Here is a 24,782-nt window from a genome sequence, read left to right as displayed (position 1 = left end):
AGACGGAGTCTCGCTCTGTCGCCCAGGCTGGAGTGCAGTGGTGCGATCTCCCCTCACTGCAAGCTCTGCCTTTCTCCTGCTTCAGCCTCCCGAGTAGCTGGGACTACAGGCACCCGCCACTATGCCCGGCTAATTTTTTGTATTTTTAGTAGAGACGGGATTTCACTGTGTTAGCCAAGATGGTCTCGATTTCCTGACCTCGTGATCCACCCACCTCAGCCTCCTAAAGTGCTGGGATTACAGGTGTGAGCCACCATGCCTGGCCTCTGGAAGTTCTTAATTAAGTTCCGCCTTTCTGTGGTTTAATAGCACCTCTGTCCCTCTATTTTTATCATTAGTATGAAACTTCTTGAAGACAGATGCCATGGTTTATTCTTTTTCAAGTAACTTTCTTATTTCTGGCTCTGAGCTTCATGTCAGGTTCATGTTAGAAATTTAAATAATATTAAGAATAAATAAAGAAATGCATGAAGGAGCACCTTACCCTCATCAGGAAGATTCATCTCCATTTTTCTTCATTCCAGTATAATCCAGTCAACTCCAAATTTTTCAATAAAATTTTACTTCACTAATATTGCCAAGTAATTCAAGTGCTTTTTTTTGTATTTAAAACAACTTTTCAATGAGTGGTCTAATGTAGGTGAATTCACCTTCTCAATTAAATCACATTGTCTTTGAGGGAAGGCATTATGTCTTGGACTCTATTTGCATCCATTCTGGGGTTTTCAATTCTAGACGCAAAATTGAACTAAGCTGTATCAACATAATTTTGTTCCCTTTCTAGGAAATTTGCTTGTGATTGTATTTGTGAGTTACTTTGGATCCAAACTACATAGACCAAAGTTAATTGGAATCGGTTGTTTCATTATGGGAATTGGAGGTGTTTTGACTGCTTTGCCACATTTCTTCATGGGATAGTAAGTGTTAAAAAAAAAAAAAAAAAAAAAAAAAAAAAAAAAAACCTCTGTGCCACTATCAGTACCTTGTAAATTAGGAGTAGAATTTTATTATTATCTCTTTAAATAGGCAGTTACCTTTTGAGAAGAATACCCATTAAGTGTGTATAGAAATGAAATAGTGTCTATTTGTCTACATAATCATTTTATTTATCATAGCTTTCATAGACTTTGAAATAACAAAAAGACTAAACTGTAGAGTTTCAAATGAAATAAATAGGCTTTTTATGAATTTTTAGTATAACGTATATACTGTACGTCTTTGCCTATAAGATTTTGATTATTTTTTATAAGACTTCAACACTTACACCTATACCCACTGAAGTATAGTTGTTCCCATCATTTCACTGAAGCTGTTATTCCTAAGGTCACTGTGTAGTTATAATTACAGTCAGATGCTCCTGAGAGAAAAGTTAAAATGGCACATGGGGGAGAACTTATTTTTCACATTACAGTTAATGTAGCCAGTTCAAGGATGATATGATTCTACCTCTTTCCATCATAGTGCTATGCCTTGCATGGTCTTGGCTTCATGATCCAAATTGTGGCAATGTATTTCCAGGCAATAAGATAGAAGAAGAAAAGAATAAGAAGAAACAAACAGTCCACACAGGCTGAGGCTTAAGAAGCATTTTCAGAAGCAAAATATCTCTACTGACTTTACATTTACCAGATGTTAGTTACATTTCACACACAGATATATAAATGCCGAAAAAAATAGACATTATTCCAAGATACCAAGTTCCCGGTTAAAAATCCCAACTATAATTACTGTGGAAGGAAAGAAGAGAGGATATTAGGAGACAATGAGCAGTTTCTGTTAGAGACACCAATTACTTACTCATTGCCAAATCCAGCAATGACATCATTTGCTAACCATATTAAATCCATTCACCCACCATATTTGGCCCTTATAGGAAGTTTCTTCTTAGTGGTACTGCTCTAGCTTGTTTTCATCATACTGCACTCTCTTGATTCATTTTCTATCTTTGTGTCTTCTTCATCATGTCCATTTTTTTCATCTGCTTTTGGCACCATACCGTCAGAGTCCTCTAATTTCCTTTTTAATCTTTATTTATGATTCTTCAGGAGTTGTATGAAAAATAAACCTTAAAGGCAAGTATCACAGCTGCATCTTCCATTCTACCCTAAAATTAAGGACCACAATCTAGATCAGCATTGCTCTAAATATGCCATAATATGTGACGCCTTTGCACCTGGTATTTCTACAGCCTTGAATACCTTTGTTTCTTTGTCTACCCTTCTATTCATCTTCCAGATTCGTTTTACCTGTCATTCTCATTTTGATGTCTTCTCTGACCTATTCCCGCAACCTCCAAGCAAAGTTGATCATATCCTTTGTCTTTGTGACAACTCAGGACCTTATATATTAAACTTATTATAACTTTTATCATCTATGTTTATACTAGTGTGAAATTCCCTAAGTACAAAAACTGTGTGTTTTATTTCTAGCTCTTTGAAGCTGAGCATAATGCCTGGAATACAGTAGGCTGCCTTTAGAGCTCACGTGGTACCTAATTATTTATGGATATTAACATCTCTGTTATTCCTATCAAGTTTTCTCTCATCTAGTTGAAATGGATTAGATTTTATTCTTACTACATTTTGAAGAGTCATACATTAGAGCGTGTGTGTGAATATGTGTCCATGAAAGAAAATCTGACAGACTGATCATCTTTGAAGATAATTCAAAAGGATGAACGGTTACATACAATTAATAATTACTTTTTAAAAAGGTGAAACCAGGATATTTCATATCTTGACCAAGATATAACCACTCCTAGGATAATAGCAAGGTGATAACCCACTTAGCCTGGGGTGTACTGAATTATCTTTCTTGCTGGACACTTCCATTTCACTTTTACCCATCACATCTCTTAAAACACATGCTGGGAAATTGACAGAAAGTACTCTGGTAATTTGGGGAAGATAATGGTGCAAATAAAGGGGAATATTTCTCTGTATTTCTAGAAAAAGTGAAAATATTCAATAGATAAGCAAAATGTTTAATTCAGTGATGTTCTTACAGTTACAGGTATTCTAAAGAAACTAATATCGATTCATCAGAAAATTCAACATCGACCTTATCCACTTGTTTAATTAATCAAATTTTATCACTCAATAGAACATCACCTGAGATAGTGGGAAAAGGTAAGAATTAATATTGACAGTAAAAAGTCTTCTAAAATGTATAAATTTAATTACATCTCTAAAAATTGTTGTGATATTCATTAGCAAAATTTAATTAAGAATGAATAGGAAAAACATTTGACCCTTACAGACATAATTATAGTGTTAATATACGCAGTTCGCCCTTTAACAACACAGGTTTAAACTACGCGTTTTCACTTCTATGCAAATTTTGTCCATCTGAACTGGATGATAAACCTGCCGGTAAGAATATCTGACATTTTCTATATTTGGATTGAACAGGGCCAAATGCAGAACTTAAGTGTGCATGAATTTGAGAACACACAGGCAGCCCTGTAACAAATTCCTTAATATACCAAGGGATGACTGTATTATATGGAAAAGCATTTAGAAGTAGATCAGAAAAGAGAATATTTTCAATAGGAAATTGACAAAGAATATATGCATTAAAGTAAAACAGAAGGAAATGGTATAAATATGTAAATAATATAACTTTGCTTTCATTGCAAAAGGCAAACTATTATATCAGTTAAAGACTTTTTGCCTATTATAACACAAATTATAAATTATAATTGCAAATTGTACTCCTAAAGATTTTTTAACCTATTAAATAGAAAAAGATTAAAAATACATAGAGACGAGGTAGAGGCAAAAAAGGATTTCACATTGTATATATTGCTGGAAGTGTATACATTTGTAAATCTTTCTGGAGATTCATTATCAATATATGTTAAGAACAAAAATATACTTACCTACTTAGTCTGAAATTCTGCTATTATTGATTAATCTTAAGGAAATAACCAGGAAACTGCAAAAGGACTTATTTACAGTTATAGTCATGAATAAAATAAAACAACAATAGAATAAAACAACAAAAAAGAAATTAAAACATAAGATATTGAATAAACACATTTGGAAACATATGCAGCACATCACTGTCCAGTCATTAAAGTTTTGATATTAAAGAAATCTTAACAACATGGAACAATTGTTATAATATGGTGTTAACTGTGTATACCATTTAATAATATGAACTGGATTTTTAAATATATAATGGACATAATGAATATAATGTATATATTTTGTGCAAATCTAGAAGATACATAAAAAAGCTTGAGGTGATCTTCTGTGTGTAATGTGATTACAGATAATTTTTACTTGTTTGTGCTTTTCTGTATGATATGGCTTGACTGTGTCCCCACTCAAATATCACCTTGATTGCAATAATCTCCTCATGCCAAGAGTGGGGCCAGGTAGAGATAATTGAATCATGGGGGCGGTTTCCCCCATACTGTTCTCGTGGTAATGAGTAAGTCTCACAAGATCTGATGATTTTATGAATGAGAGTTCCCCTGCAAAAGCTCTCTTGCCTGCCACCATGTAAGACATGGCTTTGCTCTTCCTTCATCTTCCGCCATGATTGTGAGGCCCCCAGCCATGAGGAACTATGAGTCCATTAGACCCTTTTCCTTTATAAATTACCCAGTCTCAGGTATGTATTTATTAGCAGCATAAGAATGGACTAATACACCATATTGTCACAGTTTGCAAAGTGAATATAAATTACTTGTACTTGTAAATTAAAAAAAAAAAGTAGAATAATTAAGAGTTTACAAGTAGTTAAATTTGTAATAGAAATGCTAAAATTAATGTTTAAAATGAAATACTCTCTTATCTACATAGGTTGTTTAAAGGAATCTGGGTCATACATGTGGATGTATGTGTTCATGGGTAATATGCTTCGTGGAATAGGGGAGACTCCCATAGTACCATTGGGGATTTCTTACATTGATGATTTTGCTAAAGAAGGACATTCTTCTTTGTATTTAGGTAATGTACACAAAATATTAAATTGTATGATCACTTTCCCTTTGTCTACTTTTGAAATAGTAGAGTTACTAAACTTATTATTTTACCTATTAGAACATATATTTGGGTATATGTATTGTATCATATTTCTTTTAAAAACATGGTGAATAAGAACCATGCATTCTTGCCATCTAGTAAAATTGCTTTATAATATTTTCAGGTATATTGAATGCAATAGCAATGATTGGTCCAATCATTGGCTTTACCCTGGGATCTCTGTTTTCTAAAATGTACGTGGATATTGGATATGTAGATCTAAGTAAGTACAACCAGAACAAGGTACCATGATAACGTCTTTCTAAGCACACATGCGAAAAACATTTTTTCAAATAACTGAATTCACTCTTTCAATAGTCCTTTGCTTAATATAATTAGAAAGTTACAAGTAGGAAATAAATGCATTACTAATCAGAATAAATATAAAATCCAGCTCCTATTTATACTATCTTTATAACTAAGTGTAAAATGAGAGAATGTAAACAAATTTATTTTCATGAGCTTGGTCCAAAATAACCAAATGTAAAAAGTCTCCCTCCCAAACTGACTGTCCAGTCAAGTAAATTTTATTTTTCAGTTGATGGTGGCTTGGATGTTGATGTGTACAACTTAAAGTTTGCTTTGCTAAAGTATTCTTGTGGCTGCTGCATTGATTTATGGCTGGAGTCATTTGAGAGACTTCACTGTGTATTTTATGGTCATTTTCCCTGGTCCTAGCAGAGGGCTTGGCGTATGGCAATGTTCAGTAAGTACTTGTTGAACAAAGGAATAAAGCAGAGGACGCATAAATAAAATCTATGATTTTCTTCTTCATTCTCAGAGCATATTTTCCTTCTTATCTCATAGATGAAAGAGATGCCATGTTATAAAAACTGTCTCAACTTCAGGCCCTTTTCCCTAAAAATATTCTTGCACCATATCTATCTTTATCTTCTTTTTCTTTTTTGCAGCTCAGTGGAAAATATATACATCTGTATCCAATGTTGATAGATCTAGCTGGAGCTTAGATTCTCCCTTCCCGCTTCTTTATCTCCATCTTCTCTTTTATTCAGCAAACACACCCAAGTATTTCCCATCTTTATACGTAGATACAGTTTTTTATACCCACACACAACTTTCCAGCTGAATCCTTTTTTTATTCCTCTTTAGAGCCAAGCACCTAGGAAAATATCAGCTAAATTAGCTAAGATATCTCACCTTCTCACCTCCCGTCCACTTCTAAATCCAGTATAATCTGCTTCTGTTATTAGTGAAACACAATCAATTTCTACCTACTTTACTATAGATTTGTAAATGGGTATATTTCTATCATTTGCGTTAATTGATATTTCCAGTGCTTCTTCATCCGTTTTCCCTCCTTAGATATCTTATTAGTACCTAAAGCACAATATGTCAAAATCTGATCTCATCACCTTACCTCCAACCCCACTGTATTCCCTATATTCCTCCTCTTGATGAATATCCATACCTTATTCAATTATTGACTGAGTTACTGTGCCCTGTAATCTCACATTTCTCTGCATTTACACTTGGTAAAACTTTTCCCTCTTTTTCATTTGCATAGATCTTGAAGTCTCTTCCAAAATGTGGATCCTCTTAGAGAAGCCTTACTTCACCACTTTCCATTAGTCTCAAATTAATAGCCAAGAGCATGCCTTTATTGTAACCCTTCTCACAATGAGCTATTAATATTTGTGTGCTTACCTGCCATCTCTTTACCACATGACAGAATGGCATGTTCTTAGCAAATAATAATTAGTTAAGTTTGTGAATAAATAAATATGATTTTCCATCTCATTAGGCCTTCAATAGATCATTCCAAAGAGATCAAAGGACTCATTTCCAAGATGGGATAGACATCACAGTGGGCCAGCAACAGCCAAAAACTTGAAAGTGTTTGCTAATCTAAAACTATAAAGAAAATACTTGATAAAATGTTTTACATGTTCAATTTTAGACATATGCCTTAGAGTAGCTACACATTATGTACATTATTTCTACTCATTCAACTCCAGTTTCATCACTGCTTTATCACGAAGAGTACAGAAATATGTGGTAAATGTCCTTAGGTTAATTATTTTATAAGCTCTCTAAATAAGAAATTATTACATTATTTGAGAATTCATCACCATATAATTTCTAACATTGAATGTTCAGATATTATTATCTCTTCTCTTATTCAGTGATGAGTATGAGCTTCACTTACAAAGTATACTTTGGCAAACTCCAATGCCTAAAGGAGCTGAAGACATAAAAATAAATGAGTAAAGAGTGCCAGGAACAGGAATTTAGGGTGTGATGGTTAGAATAGGAGAATTCTTTTGGTTGTGAACTGCTCTCCCCATGCATCCAAAAGCACTTGTGTTCCTCAGCTCTGGCCTATTCTTTTAATGCACAAATTTAGGCCCTGCATTGGCAAGGACTTCTGATTGGTTTCCAAGAAAATCCGAACACCAAAATTTTTGTGTAGAATTTTTCAATTTTTAAGACTGTGAGTGAGCCAAGAAAAACTTTTTCTCACGTCCTATCTAGCGCGATTATGACCCTTAGTTACTATGTGTAGAACAGTGAAAGAACAGAAAAAAAAGTCATCAAAATTACATTCGTCACAGGTGATGAATAAATACTTTGCATGTAGATGGAGTCACTGATTTAACCAATCATTTCCTGAAGTCTGAGTTGTTGATTATGACACGGTATGATCATATAAATCAAATTTAAACCCAGATCTGTGCATACTTGAAAATAATTATTTCTAGGTAGTTTGTAATCAAGTCAATGTTATCTTATATTAGTGAGTTTTCTTATAGATTAGAGTAATGGCACCATTTAATCGTGCCACAAACTTCTGTGGTGTGTGTTTCTGTATGCATATGCTTTTTTATTTCTTATTATTTTTCTTTTATTGTGGTAAGAACAATTAAAATGACATCTACCTTCTTAACAGGTTTTGAAACATACAGTGGACCCATGAACAATAGGTTTAGATTATGCTCGTCCACTTACGCACAGACTTTTTTCAATAAATATATTGAAAAAATTTGGGGAGATTTGTGAAAATTTGAGAAAATTTATAGATGAATTGCATAGTGTAGAAGTAAAGGAAACCCTAAGAAAAAGGTATATCATGAGTGCATAAAGTATGTTTAGATACTCAACTATTTTATCATTTACTACCATAAAATATACACAAATCTATTATAAGAAATTAAACTTATTAGAGGGTACAAGATGGCCAACTAGACACACTCAGGAAGCACCACTTCCACTGAGGAAGCCCAAAATATTGAATAAACTAACATACTTCGAGCATATCTTTTGAGAGAAAACACTGAAAGTCAACAGAGAGGTGACACAGACACCGAGGCTGAAGAGAGAGAAAGCTGGAAACCCAGTGCAGGGTTGTTGAACACCAGAGACAGTTTCCAGCCCTGAGTGGCTCCTAGCTAAGGGGTGAGTAAAGTGGCAGTGGGACAGCCTACTCTCACTGTCGACATCTGGGATCCTACCTACAAGAGAACCCACGACCCCCAGAGACATTGGAACAGGCAGGGGCATCTGCCCAGAGAGTAGGCAGAAATAGAACTACAGCCAGCCTTGAACCCAGGGGGTTTTACATGTTGGGTAGCTGCAGCAGAACGCAGCCATAGGCGCCCAACATCCAAGGCTCTCTTTCTTCCACCAAGTAGCTCTCAACTCACCTGACTGCTGAGCGAAGAGACAGCGGGGCCAACTTTCCTGTGAGCTGGGACACATCTGTACTGTAGGCCCTTCTGCCCGCCAGTCCCTCCCAGTACTCCTGCCTGGCCACACCTGCAAGAATATGTGCACAGCACAGCCTCCACTGCTCAGCCTGAGGGTTTTTTCAAGGACCCCCACCTGAGTACTTCCTCAGTATCCTTGGAGCACTTCAGATCCCCCAGTGTAGCTACTGCCTGAACCAGAGGGGCCAGACAGTGGAGACACAGGCTAGTCCCAAAACCCCAGGGCTGCAGTGCATAGCTTGGGAGTGTGAGCTGAGATTGGTGCCCAGCACTCAAGCAGAGGAAGAATTCTCAATCTCAGAACACTGAGAGGGGTGAGATGCACGGGTTCATGGGCCAGTGCAGAATGAGACATGCCTCATTTCATAGGCCCAGTCCAGGAAGGCTGTGTCCTGTCTGCCAGCTGCTGCCTCTGCCTAAGGGAGCTCCATGGCTCAGAACAGTTTCCTAACAAAAGAAATGCAAGTGTGGCACCAGTGACCAGAGCGGGAGGTTGAGGGGGTGTCCCCTAAGGCCCAGGCACGGGCCTGTTAAGGGGGTCATCTCTCTTGCCCGCTGCCACAAGCACTGTTGTAAACACACTGAAAAACAAAAGAGTTATGTCCCTGAGTGACAGCTTATCTGCCAGCCATTACTCTTAAGCACCATTTACTGGATCACAGCTCAATTTAAAACATCTATCTATATATTTGAGACTGTATCTCACTCTGTTACCCAGGCTAGAGCGCAGAGAAGCAATCGTAGCTCACTGCAGCCTCAAGCTCCTAGGCTCAAGCCATTCTCCCACCTCAGCCTTCTGAGTAGCTGGGACTACAGGCACACACCACTACACTTGGCTAATATGTGTTATTTTCTGTAAAGACAGGGTTTTCCATGTTGCCCAGGCTGATCTCAAACTTCTGGCCTCAAGTGATCCTCCCACCTTAGCCTGGCAAAGTGCTGGAATTACAGGCTTGAGCCACTGTGCCTGACTTCAAAAATAGTTTGTCAGTATACATTGCATATGAAACTGAGAGCAAGAATATAGCTATAAATAAAAATATTGTGCAGAGTCTTATCCCAGAAATTAAAGCAACTGACCATACTCAACTTATACCACAGTTAAAGGAACACCAGTCCTTCAAGATGAAAAAGAATCAACAAGAAATCTGGCAGTTCAAAAAGTAAGAATGTACCTTAACCTTCAAATGGGTGAATTTGAGCTCTCCAGCGATGGTTCTTAACCACATTGGAATGTCTAAAATGACAGACAGGCAATTCGGAATCTGGATGGCAAGAAAGCTCATTGAGATTCAGGAAAGTGCTGAAACACAATTTAAGGAATTCAATAATTCCAGTAGAATGATCCAAAAGCTGAAAGACATAATAGCCATTAAAAAAACACTACTTCTGGAATTAAAAAAAATACTACATGGATTTGATAATACATCCAGACCTTTAGCAACAGAACATACCAAAGAGAGAAAAGAATCTCAGAGCTTAAAAAACAGTTTTTATAATCAACTCCATCAGACAAAAAGAAAGAAAGGAAAAAAAAAACATAAAAATGAAGAAAACTTCTAGGAATTTGGTTTCCTTCTGTAAAGAAACCAAGCCTATGATTCATTGGAATTCCTGAGAGAGAAAAAGAGAGTAAACAACTTGTAAAACGTATTTGCAGATATAGTCCATGAAAATATCCTCAAACTTGCTAGAGAGATTGATATGCAAATTCATAAATTACAGAGAACCCCTTTGAGATGCTATAAAGATGACAATCCCCAAGGCATCTACTCATTAGATTCCCCAAAGTCCACATGAAAGAAATAAATATTTTAAGATTTTTTGGGGGGGCAACTAGAGAGATGGATCAAGTCACTGTCAAGGGGAACCCCATCAATCTTGCAGAACGCCTTTGAGCAAAAACCATACAAGCCAGAAGAGATTGGGGACCTATTTTCAGCACCCTTAAAGAAAAGAAATTTCAACCAACAATTTCATATCCCACCAAATTAATTTTGTAAGTGAAAGAGAACTAAACTCCTTCTCATACAAGCAAACATTGAGGAAATTTCTTATCACTAAACCAGCCTTATAACAGGTCTCTAGAAGAGTGCTAAACATGGAAACAAAAGATTAATACTTGCCACAACAAATACTCACTTAAATAGGTAGCCCAGACACATAAAGCAACTATACAACCAAGTCTATGAAACAACCAGCTAACAACATGATGCCATGATCAAAATCTCACGTATCAATAATAACCCTGAATGTAAACAGGCTAAATGCCCCAAGTAAAAGACACTGAGTGACAAGCTTCATAAGTAGACAAAACTTAGCCTTCTGTTGTCTTTAAAAGACACATCTTACATGTACAATACCCACAGGATCAAAGTAAAGGAACGGAAAGAGATCTATCCATGCAAACAGAAAACAAAACAGGGCAGTAATCACTATTCTTATATCAGATAAAACAGACATTAAACCAAAAACCATCAAGAGGGACAAAGAAGGGTATTACATAAGGATAAAGTGTTCAATTTAACGAGAAGACTTAACTATTCTAAATATATATGCAGTCAAAAGTGGAGGACCCAGATTTACAAAAAAGATTCTTAGAGACCTAAGGAAACTAAAAACAGACAGCCACACCATAATAGTGGAAGACTTCAACAACTCACTGACAGTGTTAGACAGGTATCGAAGCAGAAAATTAAAATGTAAATTTTGGACTTAAACTCAACTCTCAACCAACTGGATCCAAAAACATCCTACAGAATACTCCACCCAGCACTAACAGAATATGCTTTCTTCTCATCTGCATATGGATTGTATTCTAAAATCAATCACATGCTCAGTCATAAAGTCTCAATACATTCAAAAAATTAAAAGATTTTGAGTACATTCTTGAACAAAAGTGCAATAAAAATAGAAATCAATACCAAAAAGATTTCTTAAAACCACCCAAAAGCATGGTAATTCAACAACTTTTCCTGACTAATTCTTGGTTTAAGAATGAAAGTAAAACCGTTTTTGACATTAAATAAAATAGAGACACACCTCACTAAAATCTTTGGGATCTATCTAAAGCAGTGTTAAGAGGAAGTTTACAATGCTAAAGGCCTTCATCAAGAAGGCAGAGAGATTTCAAATTAACAATTTAACATTGCACTTACACTAACTAGAAAAAAAAGGACAACCCCAAAGCAAACTGAAAATAAATAACGAAAATCAGAATGAAATTGTGATGCAAAATGTATACAAAAGATAAATAAAACCAAGAGTTTGTTATTCGAAAGAATATAAAAAGATTAATAGACTGTTAACTAGATTAACAAAGAAAAAAAGGAGACCCAATTAAGCACAATCGGAAATGACAAAGATCACATTACAACTCCCATAGAAATGCATTACAAATGCCCCTCTGCACACAAATTAGAAAATCTAGAGGAAATAGAGTCATTCTTGGAAACAACCTCCAAAGATTAAACCAGAAAAAAAGTGAAAACCTGAACAGATCGATAACAAGTTATCAAATTGAATTAGTAATAAAAAACCTACTGACCAAAAAAAAAGCCCTGGACCAGATGGATTCTCAGCCAAATTCTACTAATTCTAATTTTATTCTAACATAAAAGTTCGCTTTTTTAAAGTTAAACTTCAAATTTAAGCACAGAAACACATATATACCTCATATTATGTCATCTACAGTCAAGAGAAGTGAAAACAAATGTGAAGATGTACTATTAAAGCATAACTTTATAAAATTGACTGTAATATATACGTTACTGCTGTAATAATTTCATAGTACCTCCTGTAATTGTAGTAATAAGGTTGTGTTGAAAGCACCTGCTTAAAACACCATGTGACACTAATTATCTCCACATGAACAGTTCCTCTCTCCAGTAAATTGCGGATTGCAGCAAAATCTGATTGTTTGTGATTCTTGTGCGTTTTTATACTGTTTAGTGCAATACTGTCAACTTTGAATAACACCGTTGGAGCCATATGAATTGCCACTAGTGATGCTGAAACTGCTTCTAAGAAACTGAGAAAAGTCACGACATTACAAGAAAAAGTTGTATTGCTTGATATATAATGCAGATTGAGGTCTTCAGCTGCCCATTGTTTCAATACAAATGAATCCAGCATAAAGATCATTGTAAAAAACAAAAAAAGGGAGAAAAAAAGGAAATTCATGATGGCATTGCTGAGTCTATGCCAGCAGGCACAAAATCTTGCACTTTTAGTAATATACCATCTTATCTCATATTGAAAATGAAATTGTTATATGGCTGCAAACTTTTATAAGAAAGGCATAACCACAGACTTTAATGTGATTTGAGAAAAAGTGAAGTTATTAGATGACCATTTAAAGCAAAGGAAGGTGAGGGATCTAAAGCTGGAGAAACTAATGCAAGCAAAGGATGGTTTGATAATTTTAGAAAATGATTTGGGTTTAAAAATTTTCAAAATAACAGAAGCAGCAGCTTCTGCCAAATGAGAGAAAGTGAACAAGTTTTCAGATTCCACTAAGAAAATCATTGAGAAAGCATATCTGCATGAGCAGGTTTTTAATGCAGATGAAAGTGTCCTATCCTGGGGAAAAGAAAGCCACAAAGGACGTTTATTAATAAAGAAGAGAAGTGAGCACCAGGATTTAAGGCAGGAAGGGATGAGGTAAGTCTACTATTCTGTGCAAATAAGGTCAGGCTTATTATCAAAACTGCTAGTATCTACAAAGTTGATAAGTCCCAAACCTTGAAGGCAAAAGATAAAAATCAACTGCTAGTCTTCCAGTCATACAAAAGGAAGGTCTGAACAATTAGTACCCTTTTTCAGAATTGTTTCCATCAATGCCTTGTTCCTGAAGACAGGAAGTAGCTTGACAGTAAGGGACTGCCTTTACAGTTCTTTTCATATCAGTCGATGCCCCTGGTCACCTAGAAGCCCATAAGTTCAACACCAAAGGCATTGTAGTGATCTATTTCTTCCACCACAACATCTCTAATTCAGCCTCTAGATCATGGAGTCATAAGAAACTTTAAAGGATCATTACAGATGATACTCTAACGAAAGGATTATCAGTGCTATCAAAGAAAATCCTGATAGGCAGAACATCATAAAAGACTAGAAGAATTACACCATTTAAGATGCTATTGTTATAGGGAAAAAAAAAAGTGAAAGTCATTAAGTGCAAAACAATACATTTCTACCAGAGAAAATTTTGTTCAGATGTTGTGCATAAATTCATAGGATTAACAACATGGCCAATCAAGAAAATTATGAAAGAGATTATGGATATGGAAGAAAAAGTGAGGAGTAAAGAATTTCAAGATATCGGTATTGGAGAAATTCAAGAGCTAATTCATACCTCATCAGGGAAGTTAACAGAAGATGACCTGATGGAGATGAGTGCCTGCGAACTAGCGTCAGATGATGGGGAAGGAGACATAGAAGCAGCAGTGCCAGAAACAAATTGTTATTAGGCAATCTAGCAGAAGGATTCTGATAATTCAAGACTGTTTTTGGCTTCTTTTATAACAGGAACTCTTGTCTAATGTGGGCACTGAAACTAAAGCATGTGTTGGAAGAAGGATTAGTTCCATTTAGAAAAATTTTTAGAGAAATGACAAAACCACAAAGTCAAATAGAAATTATGGTGTATTTATGAAATAGTTACTGAATGTACTTGCCTCTTTTGCCTTCCCTCTACCTCCTCCACCTCTTCCACCTCTTCTACCCTAGTGAAAGCAAGACCAGTGCCTCCCATTCCTTCTCCTCCTCAGCCTACTCAATGTGAAGAGATGAGAAAGATCTTATGATGTTCCACTTCAACTTAATAGTAAATATGTTTTATCTTCCCTGTGATTTTCTTTATAACATTTTTTCTCTAGCTTACTTTATATTAAGAATACTATATATAATACATATAACATACAAAACATGTGTTACTCAACTGTTTATGTTATTGGTAAGGATTCTGATCAACAGTAGCTGGTATGATTTGGATCTGTGTTCCCGCCAAAGTCATGTAGAATTGTAATCCCCAGTGACGGAGGTGGGTCCTGGTGGGAGGTGATTGGGTGATAAAGGTAGTTTCTCATGAATAGTTTAACACCATCCCCCTTGATGTTGATCTCATGATACTGAGTGAATTCTCATAAGATTTATTTGCTCGAAAGTGTGTAATACCTCCCCCCTCTCTCCTTCCTGTAGAGACTGCAGAACTGCATAACTGAAACTTTATACCCATTGACTAACAACTCCCTGCTTCCCCTTCCCCTTAATCACTGGCAATAACCATTCTACTCTTTGCTTCTGTGAGTGTTACTGTTTTATGTTCCTCACATGAATGTAATCATGTAGTATATGTTCTTCTGTAACTGGTTCATTTTGCCTAATGTCCTCAAAGTTCATCCAAGTTATCACATATTGCAGAATATCCTTCTTTTTAAAGACTGAATAATATTCCATTGTATGTCTATACAATATTTTCTTTATCCATTTATCCCTCAGCAGACATGAGGTTGTTTTTACAGCTAGCTATTATGAATAGTGCTGCAATTAACGTGCAAATGCAAATGGTCTCTTCAAGATAATGATTTCAATTCTTTTATATATGTACCCAGAAGTGGGATTGCTGGGTCATATGAGAGTTCTGTATTTAATTTTTGAGGAATCTTTATAATACCTTTTATACTGGCTGTACCTTTTTGTATTCTACCAGCAGTGTACCGTGTTCACATATCTCCACATTCTTGCAAACACTTTCTTTCTTAAATGATAGCCATTCTACAGGTGTAAGGTGTAGGAGAAGAGTGGAGTTGTGCTTTTGATTTGCATTTCCCTGATATGCGATGTTGAAAATCTTTTTATTGACCTGTTGTTCATTTGTGTGTCTTCTTTGGAGAAATTTCTATTCAGGTATGTAGCCTAATTGTTTTTTCAAATTAATTTTTTTTTTGAGTCAGTCTCACTCTGTCACCCAGGCTGGAGTGCAGTTGTGTGATCTCAGCTCACTGCAATCTCTGCCTCCCAGGTTCCAGTGATTATCCAGCCTCAGCCTCCAGAGTATCTGGGATTACAGGTGCCTCCACCACACCTGGCTAATTTTTGTATTTTTAGTAGAGATGGGATTTCACCATGTTGGCCTGGCTGGTCTCAAACTCCTGACCTCAGGTGATCCAATTTGTCTTGGCCTCCCAAAGTGCTGGGATTACAGGTTATCAGCCACCGACTGACATATATAAAATTGTATTTTTATCTTGTACACTCTAATGTTTTGAAATACATATATAAGTGGAATAGTTAAATTTAGCTAATTAACAAATGCATTATCTTACATAGTTACTTTTGTAGTGGAAACACTTAACATCTACTCTCTCAGCATATTTCAAAAATACAACATATTGTGGTTAAGAATAGTCACCCTGCTGCATAATAAATCTCTGCAATTTTTTCCTCCTAATTGTAATTATGTATGCTTTGACCAGTATCTCCTCATGTGGGAGATCAGTCAGAGTGGTGGAAGAAGCTATAGGGAAGGAAGCAGGCCTTTAGAAAGGTCAGAAGGCTCTGCAAAACTTCAGGGGAGACTAAGCTGAAGATAGCTGTTCTCTTACCCTGAGGCAGAGCGCAAGAAATAGGTATAAGGAAGTATAGGGGAATTTATCTAAATAGGCTTGTCTACCCATGTTGTCCAGAAACTGACCTTTGACCATCCGTACACGTGACTGTTCCCAGTAAGGGGGAACAATAATGTTAATTACACACAGATTGTGTTGGCTCCAGGCTTTCGGCATTATGTCTGTACTAAATAAAAGTGAGCAGCTCCAGCTTGTTGGGACTGCTACTCACTCTTTGGCAGTCCCCTAGCCACTCTTTCACCGCATACCTGTGTCTGAGTACTCCTTTTAGACAGGCCAGGGTCTACCAGGGTGGACCAGGCATCCTCAACTCCACTGTTATCCCAACCACCTGGCTTCTGGTAGCCACCATTCTACTCACTAATAACTAATTAATTTTTATTTCAATAGCTTTTGGGGTAGATGTTGTTTTTCGTTACATGGGTGAATTCTATAATGATAAATTTTGATATTTTACATACCTGAGTAATGTACATTGTACCCAATATGTAGTTTTTTTATCCCTCAGTCCCCTTCCATCTTTCCCCTTCTGAGCCTCCTAAATCCACCACATCAATCTGTATGTCTTTGTATCTTCATGGCTTAGCTCCCAATGATAAGTGAGAACATACAGTATTTGGTTTTCCATTCCTGAGTTACTTCACTTAGAATAATGTCCTCCAGTTCCATCCAAGTTCCTGCAAAATTTTTAATCGTTATTATTTTTTTGCTATTGAGTTGTAGGATTTCCTCGTGTGCTTTAGGAATTAACCCCTTTTCATATATAAATGATTTATAATATTTTATTTTATTCTGCATATTTCTTTTTTACCCCATTTATTGTCTCTGTTCTGTTCCATTGGTCTATATTTCTGTCTTTATGCTGGTACCATATTATATTAATTACTATAGCTTTAAAATACATTTTGTAATTAGGAAATATGAGGCAGCTTTATTCTTTCTCAATGCTTTTTTGGCTATTTGATGTCCTTCTTGGTTCCATATGTATTTTAGGATTGTTTGTTATATTTTTGTAAAAATACTATTGGGCTTTTGATAGGTATTGTATTGAATCTTTACATATATTTGGGTAGTATGGACATTTACTATTAATAAGTCCTTCAATTAATTAACACAGAATGTCTTTCTAATTATTTATGGCTTCTTTATTTCCTCAGTGTCTTGAAGTATTTCATGCACAAGTCTTTCACCTTCTTAAATTTATTTTTGTGTTTTATTCTTTATGATTTTAGTGTAAATGGAATTGCTTTCCTAATGTCTTTTCAAATAGTACTTGGTTAATTCATAGAAATATAAGTAATATCTTATAATTATTTTGTATCCTGCAACTTTACAGAATGTGTTTATTCAATTCTAACAGGTGTGTGTGTGTGTGCATGTGTCATCTTTAGGGTTTTCTATATACAAAATCATGCCATCTGCAAGTAGAGGCAATTTTACTTCTTTCTTTCAAGTTTGAATGTCTTTTATTTCTTTTTCTTGGTTAATTGCTCTGGCATAAAATGGCAGGACTGTGTTGAATAGAAGTGATGAGAATGGCCATTCTTCCTTTGTTCCTGCAAGCTTTCAGTTTTTCACTCTTGAATTTAATGCTAGCTGTGAGCTTTTTAAATATGCACTTCATTTTGTTGAGGCAATTTTTATCTATTCCTAGCTTGTTGAAAGTTTTTATCACAAAACATTGTTGGATTTTATCAAATGCTGTTTAACATCTGCATATTTGATCATGTAGATTTTGTCCTTTTTTTGTTAATGTGTTACATTATGCTTGGTGATATTTGTTAAACTTAGCATTTCAGGTATAAATCCCCCTTGAATATAGTGTAGTATCCTTTTTATATGCTATTAAATTTGGTTTACTAGTATTGTTTGAGGATTTTCTCCTCTGTCTTCATCAGATATATTGGTTTGTAGTTTTCTTCCTTTTGGTGTCTTTGTCTGGCTTTGGTATCAGAATAATGCTGGCCTTATAAAATTAGTTTGAAGATGTTCTCTTCTCTTCAATTTTTGGCAAGAGATTGGAATGGATTGCCATTAATATTTTCTTTAGCTATTTAGTAACACGCACCAGTAAAGCCATCTGGTCCTAAGTTTTTTGTTGAGAAGTATTTGATTATTAATTCAATATTTTTACTGGTTGTAAATCTCTTTATATTTTCTATATTTTCTGTGTTTTATGTCTCCAGGAATTTATTTTTTCTTTCTTATCTAATTTTTGATGTATAATTTCTCATAGTAATCTCTTATGATTGTTTTATTTTTCTAGCATCAATTAAATGTCTCTACATTCAGCTCTTATTTTGTTTGTTTGAGTCTTTTCTCTTTTGCTTAGTCTAGTTTAAAGTTTGTCAATTTTGCCTCTCTTTCAAAAAGATCAACACTTAGTTGTGTTGATATTTTTTCTAATGTTTTTTTTTCCATATTCTTTATTGTATTTATTTCTTCTCTAATCTTTTTTTCTCCTGCTAACTTTGGCCTTAGTTTGTTTTTCTTTTTATAATTTTGTGAGGTGTAAAATAGGTTGTTAGTTTAAGATAATTCCTTACTTTTTACTAGCATAATTATGTGATATTTATCAGTGTGTACTGAGAGCAAACAATGCCAGATGCTACTAGTGACCATAAATTAGAGAAATAACCTATGTTTTTTGGATATGGAAATGAAATTTACCCTACAAATGTAGATATTTTTTACTGAACACTTCCTCTTACTACTGTTCTTGCTGCATTTCACATTTTAGAATGTTTTGTTTTTGATTCTCTTCGTATCTAAATATTTTCTAATTTCCCTTTTGATTTCTTTGACAATTTAATTATTGAAAAGTTTGTTAGTATCCATATTTTTAAAATTTTCTACTTTTCTTTTTGATACTAATTTCCAGTTTTATTCCATTGTAGTTAGAAAAGATAATTGGTATGATTTTAATTTTAAATTTATCAAGACCTGTTGCATGATGTAACATGTGGTCTATCTTAGAAAATATTCCATTTCTATTTGAAAAGAATATACATTCTGTTTTTATTGAGTGAAGTATTCTCTATGTGTCTGTTACGTTCAATTGGTCTATAATGTTGTTGAAGTCCTCTGTTTCCTCATTGATTTTCTCACTAGTCATTCTATTTATAATTGAAAGTGAGATATTATGAAGTCAGCCTACTTTGGAGGGCTAACTGTAATACACTATTTTATATAAGAGACTGGAGCATCCTTGGATTTTGGTATCCATAGGGAGTCCTAGAACCATTGTTCACAGATACCAAGAGATGATTTTATTGTATTTCTCTATATTTCTCTTTTCAGTTCTGTCCATGTTTGCTTTATAGCTTTTGGGTCTTTGAGATTGGGTGAATATATTGGGTTGTATATTCTTGGTGAATTAACTTAAAAAATCATTTTATAATGTCCTTTTTGCAACTTGAGACAGTTTTTTACTTAAACTCTTTTTCTTTCTTTGACAAATAGTTAGGTTGCAAATTTTCCAAACTTTTATGCTCTGCTTCCCCTTTAAATATAACTTTCAACTTTAGGTCATTTCTTTGCTCTCATATCTGAGCACTGCATGTTAGAAGCAGCCAACCTATATCCTTAATGCTTTACTGCTTAGAAATGTCTTCCATCAGATGTTCTAAGTCATTGCTCTTTTTTTTTATTTTGGAGACAGAGTCTCACTCTGTGGCCCAGGCTGGAGTGCAGTGGTGCGATCTCGGCTTACTACAAGCTCCACCTCCCAGGTTCACACCATTCTCCTGTCCCTGCCTCCCAAGTAGCTGGGACTACAGGTGCCCACCACGATGCCTGGCTAATTTTTTTGTATTTTTAGTAGAGATGGGGTTTCACGTGGTTGGCCAGGTTGGTCTCAATCTCCTGACCTTGTGATCCACCCAACTTGGCCTCCCAAAGTGCTGGGATTACAGGCGTGAGCCACTGTGCCCGGCCAAGTCATCACCCTTTATTTCAGACTTCCACAGATCCCCTAGGGTATGAACACAATGCAGCCAAGTACTTTGCCCGACACCATGCCTGGCTTATTTTGTACTTTATTAGTGGAGACGGGGTTTCTCCATGTTGGTCAGGCTGGTCTCAAACTCCCGACCTCAGATGATCCACCCGTCTCAGCCTCCCAAAGTGCTGGGATTACAGGCGTGAGCCACCGCGCCTGGCCTATTTTATTTTCTATAGCCTCATAACAGAGGTGAGACTAGTGATTTTAGAGCCACACTTCCTGGCTTCTGTTTTTATTATTTTAATTATTTATTATTATTATTATTAATTTTGTTTTTTTGGGGGGGTTGTTTTGTTTTGCTAAGGCATAACAAAAGTGACTTTTGCTCTAGCTCCCAATAACTGTCATTTCCATTTGAGAGCTTTTCAGCATGAACTTCATTGTCCATGTCACGATCTGCATTTTGGTCATAATCATTTATCAGTTTCCAAGAAGTTTCAAACTTTCCTTCATTTTCTTATCTTCTTCTGAGTCCTCCAAGCTCTTGTAAGCTCTGCTCATTACCTAGTTCCAAAGTCAAGTCCACATTTTCAGGTATCCTTATAGCAATGTCCCACTTCTTGGTAACAATTTTCTGTGTTAGGCCATTCTGGCATTCTTACACAGGAATGCATGAGACTGGCTAATTTATCAAGTAAAGAGGTTTAATTGGCTCCTGATTCTGCAAGCTGTACAGGCATGGCACTGGCATTATCTCAGATTCTGAGGAGACCTCAAGGAGCTTTTACTCCTGGCAGAAGTTAAAGCAGGAGCAGGCACATCACATGTTGAGAGAAAGAGCAAGGGGGAGGCAAGGTGCCACACACTTTTTAAGCAATCAGATCTTCTCCTGAGAACTCATACACTATTGCAAGGACAGCACCAAGCAATGAAGGATCAACCCCCATGACCCAAACACCTCCCACCAGGCCCTACCTCCAACATTGGATATTACATTTCAGCATGAGATTTGAACAAGACAAATACCCAAACCATATCAGCCTCCAAGTCTTCATGGACTGGTATTGTATAGGAGAAAACTTTCTTCATTCAACCCCAGCAGAGCGTCTGTGGGCCTCTCAAATTTTGATTCTTTTTTAAACTGCTATCTTTTTGTTAGGAACTTTCAGAATCTAGAGTATGTAGGGTCTCATGAGCACTTTTAGACAATGGACAGAGAAGCCCGTCACTTGGTCAACTCCCAGAAAATTTTGAATATTTCACATGCTATCCAATTTTTTCCTTCCCAAGGAGAATTTGAAAACTGAGGTGTTTTCTTTGTTTTTTGTTTGTTTGTTTGTTTGTTTTTCTTTTCTTTTTTACCTCCTCACTCTGCATAGATCTGGGAGCAGGGAGGAGCTGTAGCAAGTGCTCATGTGCTAATTTAAGCCCCCATTTTTGTGCTCTTTGTAGCCCATTGGAAGCAAGCATATGCCTAGCCCCAAGATAGGCAAGACAATGACCAGCTGCTGGAGTTGGACACAGAAAAGATGAAATGTTAGGTTTGTGGTCGAAATATTTCCCTCCGCATAGAGAAGCTGGAGTTAAGTTTTTGTTTCTAATTTTTTTTAACTTGGTCATTCTGCCCTAAGCTATGGGCCAGGAGCTATGGGAATGCTTACATACTAGTTCAAGCTGCCTTCTTTGTTTTCCGTAGCCTCCAAAGGTCTGGTATATGCTGAGTCCTGTCAACACTTCAAGATAGGTGATATAGAAGACAGTCGCAAGGGTAGTACCTGAAAAGTTACAATTTTGGATGCGCAGTCTCACTCTGTCTCTCCACAGGAATAAGCTGGAGATGCAGTTTTCTTACATTCAGTCTATGTTGAGCCAGGGAATAGAGCTATTGCAAGTGTTCATAGGCACTTGCAAATTTCTAGTTCCTCTTGAATGCATGGTATTATAATGAGGAGAGGAACAGCAAAGAGGTGTCTCCAATTTTCTTAAAAGTGTCAATGTAGCTAATATTGCACTTTCCTGGGGTACAATGGCCTGTCAACTAGCTTCTGGATTTTCCACTAATGGAATTGATCGCTGTATAATTGTTGAATAAAATATTGTTGAAAGAAAAAAGGGTCCAGTCCTTCCTATTAGGCTATCTTGCTGATAACTCATATTGGCTTTTTTATTACTTAGATTGTTTATTTTATACCTGTTAAAAGAGTGCATTTACGCTTGAGATATAGCATTTACATAATACTCTTATTCATGATTTAAAGAAAAATATGACTGAAATAAAATGGTTAAATTATCCTTAACATTTAGAGTCTAACTCTTCAGGGTTACTTTTAAACTCATATTTTCACTGTATTTTCTTATCCTCTGTGCTGTCAGGAGAGTTGGAAATGCTTATTTCAGGCACGGTGGGAAGCCCCTTTATTGACTCAGTTGATTTCTTGCAAACTGCTAAAATTTCATTGCTGATCCTTTCTTGATTTTATTAGCTTGTGCCAATAGACATTTTCAGACAACAATGAGACGTCATAGTTCTTCCACAGGTAGTTATTAAACGGTCTGCAAGCTTAAATGTCCAGTGATAGAAACTGTCCAGTCATGTAATCAGAAAAGCCATCAAGTGCACACAAGCTCAGGCAATGACAACAATATCATGACTGATTCCTAGACAGTATCTGTTGCATTATGTCATCAAATGTTAGACTGATCCTAGTCTCAGAGATGACAAAAAATTAAAAGAAAAAAATCGTGTCTTGGAATTGAGGAAATGTAGTTTACTTTCTTCATACCATTATTTCCCTGAACCTATTGTATTTCAAAATGATTTTTGACTGGCTTCTTTAATTATTTATTCTAGGCACTGTCAGGATAAGTCCTACTGATTCTCGATGGGTTGGAGCTTGGTGGCTTAATTTCCTTGTGTCTGGACTATTCTCCATTATTTCTTCCATACCATTCTTTTTCTTGCCCCAAACTCCAAATAAACCACAAAAAGAAAGAAAAGCTTCACTATCTTTGCATGTGCTGGAAACAAATGATGAAAAGGATCAAACAGCTAATTTGACCAATCAAGGAAAAAATATTACCAAAAATGTGACTGGTAAGTATTTAACATTCATTGTCAATTTGGAGTTGTTAATCTCAATGAAAAGGAAGACTGAGTATTCCAAAATAATAAAGCATACCCAACTCATCTGGAGTTGGCTTTCTTTTGCACTAAATTTAGATAAATTATTTTTCTAAAACTCCTATTAAAGTTAACATATATGTCTTGAGCACATAACAAGTGGAAGAGAATTAGGTTTGTACTTTTTAGCAGGGAGAAACCAACGAAAGTTTACAAACATCCATTTTTTATGAGCCAAATAGTAAATATTAATTTTAGTATTATATGGTCTAAACTGGGAGAGTTCAAAGAATTATAATATTTCATTCCTTCATTTATTCAACAAGTAGTACCAGGAACTGTACTATGCCCTGGTAATAAAACATTACCTCTATTTTTCAAGAACCTAGTGGGTGATACTGAGAAATATATAGACAATAGCAATATAGTGCCTTAAGTATTATGGTGAAATTAAACTTAACTATTCTCAGGTGTAGAGATGGATTAAGGAGAAGGAAGTCGGGAGAAGTTTCTCCCTACGTAATTAGAGTAATATTTCTTTTGGTAATTATCTATCTATCTATCTTATCTAAATATTCAAAATAAAGTGGAAGCAAAGGTGGTAGTTAAGATAATTAGAGTAAGTAATGTAAATTAGGATGCATCAGCATTTGACAGTGCCTCCTCTTTTGAATATAAACCCTGGGACTAATGGAGAACAATTGGGAGTCAATAAACAAAGAGAATGACTTGGCAGTAGCCAGAGCAAGATGTGTGAATCAGTGAGGTGTTGACAGCAGTTTTCAGATTAGGGAGAAATGGTGAAATAGCCAAAGCAATGCAACACCTAAACCCTCAGCATCTTTTTCAAGTTTTCTTTAAAGTAAGATGACAAATTCTCCAGTGTAGCCTAGGTTCTTCCTTTCATCAGGTCTTTTACTTGTTACTTTATTGCTATTTTCTCCTTTCTATCACACTAACCCAAGAGCAGTGGTGTTCTGGTACCTTTATATTGGCTCATAGCAGAGGACTGTTAAGTTTCAGCTACATTGGTAGGTTGAAATTGTTCATGGCAAGAGAATTACCATGATTTATTACCATGGAAATTGGGATATACTACAAGTAGAAGTTTGTTTTCCTAAGAATCAGATGTTAAACATTTATGTTTTTAAAATTTAACGTTCACACTAAAAGTACTATACCAATAATTTTCATTTTGTATATGATGTTTCTACTGTACCAAATCAAATCTTTAAAAAATAGTAGATTGTCTAAACCTATAAGGAGCGGGGTTGACTGTGATCCAAAAAGAACAGAGAGGATAATGAAGTTGTAAAAATAGGACAATTG

The 24,782-nt window shown here is 35.7% G+C and overlaps 1 protein-coding gene across 4 annotated transcripts in view; it reads left to right on the top strand.

The window, feature by feature from the left end:
- SLCO1B1 (solute carrier organic anion transporter family member 1B1) overlaps positions 1-24,782 on the top strand; it is a 144,650-nt gene that overhangs the window by 42,664 nt on the left and 77,204 nt on the right. For all 4 annotated transcript variants that reach the window (XM_024347926.3, XM_520785.8, XM_063785879.1 and 1 more), the window contains exons 4-8: positions 785-917; positions 3,007-3,128; positions 4,812-4,958; positions 5,158-5,256; positions 23,184-23,426. In XM_024347926.3, the coding sequence (XP_024203694.3) occupies positions 785-917; positions 3,007-3,128; positions 4,812-4,958; positions 5,158-5,256; positions 23,184-23,426 (744 nt within the window). The remainder of the gene's footprint in view (positions 1-784; positions 918-3,006; positions 3,129-4,811; positions 4,959-5,157; positions 5,257-23,183; positions 23,427-24,782) is intronic.

Source organism: Pan troglodytes, chromosome 10, assembly GCF_028858775.2.
Source record: "Pan troglodytes isolate AG18354 chromosome 10, NHGRI_mPanTro3-v2.0_pri, whole genome shotgun sequence".
Lineage (NCBI taxonomy): Eukaryota > Metazoa > Chordata > Mammalia > Primates > Hominidae > Pan > Pan troglodytes.
Note: the sequence above shows the minus strand (reverse complement) of the source record. Positions and strands in the feature narration are given on the sequence as shown.